At 31.1% G+C, this 4,258-nt stretch overlaps 1 protein-coding gene across 1 annotated transcript; it reads right to left on the bottom strand.

The window, feature by feature from the left end:
* Positions 1-742: 742 nt before the first annotated feature.
* LOC145848279 (mast cell protease 1A-like) lies at positions 743-2,480 on the bottom strand. The gene is made up of 2 exons (XM_082953855.1): positions 1,865-2,480; positions 743-1,101 (listed from the first exon to the last, which is right to left on the bottom strand). The coding sequence occupies exons 1-2, from the start codon at positions 2,478-2,480 to the stop codon at positions 743-745; spliced, it is 975 nt and encodes a 324-aa protein (XP_082809981.1).
* Positions 2,481-4,258: the final 1,778 nt, after the last annotated feature.

The raw sequence follows: 4,258 nt of genomic DNA on the forward strand, positions 1-4,258 counted from the left end.
GTTTACACCTGCTTTGTTTTACAAAAAAAAAAATATCGAATAAACGTTGAATTCATAACTGCCTACCCTAATTAAGTTCATATAGCTATTTGAATAGAATAAAATTTTGAAAAACAAATGGAGAAATAATTAAAGTATAACTTTTGAAAACCATATAAAACTATAAAACCAAGATTCTGCTTGAGTTTAGCTAAAATTATTAAACAAAGTGTAACCAGAAAAGTAATAAATTAAAAAAAAAGAAGCTTTAACTTTTTTCAATATACATATGGTTCATTTACTCAGTGTTTATGACTACCTAGAATCCTAAACTAACTGTAACAGTATAACACAAATTTTAAATCTAAAAACCTTTAAAAAGCATTAAATGCAGATAAGATAAGTTTCGTAGACTAAGACAATATACCAAGCTTTTTCGTTAACAAAACCTAAGAGTTATTTTTAAATCTTCTCTAGAAAGTATTAATATTTTATAGATCATTAAAAATGAGCTATATCCGTGTTAATCTCAAACTTTTGTTAGTCAAAAAATAGCTTTTTTATAACTGTTTTGTTTTTACATTAGAACGCATGAGTTGTTTTAGTTACCGAAAACTTCTTTAATTAAGTTCAATATGAAAATAGTTCAATGTAAACAATACATCATCACTTCACTGCAATTTTAATTTATTGTTGCTTTTTTAAAACGTTTACTGTACAAATAGTTCTCAGGCTTGAAAACAGAAAGCAAAGCTTGGAGTTTTTACAAGTTCAAAGCGAGCCTGAGGGCGAACAGCCAGATCAAAGTGCTGAAGACCGCCGAGAAAAAATTCACCCCGCTCTCAGTTTTGCGTCGCTTTCTCGGCTCGATCCCGCAACTGTTGCTTTTTCGCTTTTGACTGTCGACTTCGCGTTCTATCCACTCCATGTAGTGAGTAACTCTTGTGTAAATGTCAAATGAATCGTAAGTCCCTGGGCGTACACCCGTTTGGGATTTAGCGTAGCTGAGCACTCCGTAAATTTGAAATATGCCCTCATTTTCATCTATTACAACCATGCCTGCCCCTGAGTCGCCATAGCCCGACCCAGATTTTCCGTCTGTTGCATTTCTACTGATCCAACCTTGAAAAAATTAAATATTATAGCTCTGTAGTTTAAATACTTAATAGCATTTTTTATAAGATATAAGCAGTAATTGTATATATATACATTGTGGTTTTATTTTTTATGCTTTTGTTCACACAAATTAATGTTTTTATGAAAAACAGAATGATTTTTTTCTCAAAATTGTAACGTGCCAACGTAAGGCTCCAAGTAATAGTGACATAATGTGCAAAAGTCACCCTTCGTGCATTTTTAACATCTACTCATTTAAATGACTCTATAAAATAAACTCTTATTGTTGAGAGAGTCTTAAAAGGTGTTGTATTTATTTTTATACTAGTTTAATGTCCTGAGTCATCAAATGATTGTGCCGTATTGGTGGCAGTGATCACATGGTTGGGTAGTTGCTGTGACTTTTGTCTTTTGCCGGTCATTCTTGGTATTTTTAGCTTTATTATTTACAACTTTTTTGTGGTGCTTATTATTGAGATTTAAAGCTAGTGTGTGTTCTTAAATTGGTGTACGACCGAAAGTTTTTTTTATTATGTTTAAAAAGTAGCTTTTATATTATTTATATTTTTTGTTAATTATAAAACTAATACTAAAAAGGTAAGTAAAATTACACATGATGTAACACACTTGCTTTTGCCCAGAAAATTTTTATCGTTGCAAAGGGTGGAGTTTGAAACTGATGTTTTATATCATAAAAAATCCTTTCTTACAACTTAAAGGTGCAAAATAATATCTTGGGTAAGACTGTAATAATCAATAAATTTCTAACCTGCGCATATCTGTTTGGCTTCGTTTTGTTCTTTTCGATGTTTCTCCATCTCGCACCTTTCAAAATTCAACACGTAAGACTCCCCGTAATACAAATTTTTGACTGCTGTTATTTTAGTGCTAGTCTGACCATGGCCGCAAAACTGAAACTTAGTACCTACTTTAATGTCCTCGTAGTCAGATGTACCTTTGATTTGTTTCGGCAAGGTGACGTATGAAATCCCTTCCTGATCCAACGACATTTTGAGCTTGACGAGCGCTATGTCGTTTTTCAAAGTTTTATGATCCCAATTGGGATGAGGGAGCGCCTGCAGTTCTCCGGTGCGCGTGATCACCTTCTTAAGGTCTTTAGGGTTGATCGCGAGCAGCTTGATGCTTTTATCTTTAAAAGTGAATATGTGAGCGCAGGTCAGCACCCATTTTTTGTTCAGCAGAGAGCCGCCGCCAAACCAATCCGTCCGATTTTGATCGTCTTTTTCCATCGGAACGACTTCGATTTTCACGTGGTAGGCGAATCTGGCTCTTTCTTTTATTGTGTTCACATAGCCGTCATATTTATGGACCTGCGCGTTGGCCGTGAAGGCGATCGCGAGTAAAATGAATGTCTTCCAAAACATCCTTACATAAACAAAAAGTAAAGAGTGAGTTTTTGTCACATTTTTATTGAAGCATTCTGTTCTGTGACGTAGCTGTGAAATTTTTTTTAACTTTTTTACCATGACAACTTGAGATTTTTTGAAAGATTCTGCCTAGTTGAACATTTAAAGTTTTCGTCTGAACCGTGTTTTGTACATCTAGAATTGAAACTAATAATTTTGCATCCGTCTAGTTTTGAAACTGCACTTTAAACTTAAAAGTTTGAATTTTATGTTTAAGTATCACGATTAAGAACTGGTCAAAACTTACAAAAACAAGATTTAATTACAAACATATTTTAAAACTTGTTTTTTTTTGTTGTATTTGAACGCTTAAATTAGTTTACTTAATTAGTAAATACAGTTTTTTATTTTTGAATTACCTTAGTTTTCTAAACTTTAAGCCTGTTTCATACATATTTTTTTTATGGTAAAAAACATCAGTATCAAACTCTACCCCTTGCAACGATAAACGCTTGATTATTAATTCAAAAAAATGTAATAATCTAAAGTCTTATTTTTATTCAAAAGGTTGGAATAAAAAATCAGTCAACAAAGATGCATAAGTTAGATACTCCTGGTTTAAACCGTGAAACGATTTTTAATTAGAGTTAGTTTAAGTTTAAGATTAGAAGTTAAAAGCTAGGACTTAAAGTTTAAGAAGCACACAAAACTAATTTATTACTATTTAATGTGAAATTAGAACAAATTAAAAGTTTATTATTTAAGTTTTCAGTTAACTGGTCACATATGCGTAACTTTAAGAACTGAAACTTAATATGCATAGCAAAAACAAAAACAAGTCTTTTTAAAGGGCTTTAGTGTTCTTAAAAAGTATTGTTTTTAGTAATTGAAAGTAAGTTTTTAAAACCTTGAAGTTTTCACTGTAACATGATTGATATAACTACTCAAAAACTTTTTATAACTTAGGTGAAGTTGACATGTTTTCTGAATAAAAAGTTCTGAGTAACGAATAACTTAAAACTAAGTTGAACTAAAACTTTTAAATAATTGGTTTTCTAAAACCTTAACACATACATTTGAAAGATTTTCAAAAAATCAAATTTTTACCATCAGCTTAGATTATGGGTGGGCAAGGTTTTTAGTTTAAAAAATTATTACTTTGCGGGCCGAAGCGTTCCAATTTCATTAAGTTCGCAAAAATTTACTCAATTTATTTTTTAATAGATCTTGAGATACATATATTTTTTGCTTTTAACTTCAAAACCTCGCAATTTAAACTGCAAGTTTCGAATTAATTCCCGTTTTTTCGACCCATGACCTTTGCTTTTGTTTTTCACTTGGTGAGTAGCTCGGTAGCCGAAAGATATTTGTTTACACAATTAACCAAAATCTTTGGGTGTTAAATTTTCATCGCTCTTAATAAACTATTTCATAATATTTAAAATTCACTTAAAGCCTCAGAATATTTAGTGTAAGTTTAAAATCTCTTGTAATTTGTACTAAAATATATTTTTTGGATTTTTATTTCAAAAACATTATGAAAAAATCTAGTAAAGGTTTAAAAACTACTTAATCTGGCCAGATCTACATGCTCGAAGTTTTACTTTTCGCGGGGCGGATTCCACTTCATTTTTGTTAGTAATCTACCTGATACTGATCTCATTTTTTGTTTAAATTCCGGCCGGAACCGGTTCCGGATTAAAAAAATTCAAGCTTTATGTAGTGTTTTAAGAACAAACTTATAAAAAATTATTATTATGATACCGCTAGTTTAGTTTAAGTTGTTTAATCATGTA

The sequence above is a fragment of the Thalia democratica genome, unplaced genomic scaffold (assembly GCF_965202585.1).
Source record: "Thalia democratica unplaced genomic scaffold, ktThaDemo2.hap1.1 HAP1_SCAFFOLD_1322, whole genome shotgun sequence".
NCBI lineage: Eukaryota > Metazoa > Chordata > Thaliacea > Salpida > Salpidae > Thalia > Thalia democratica.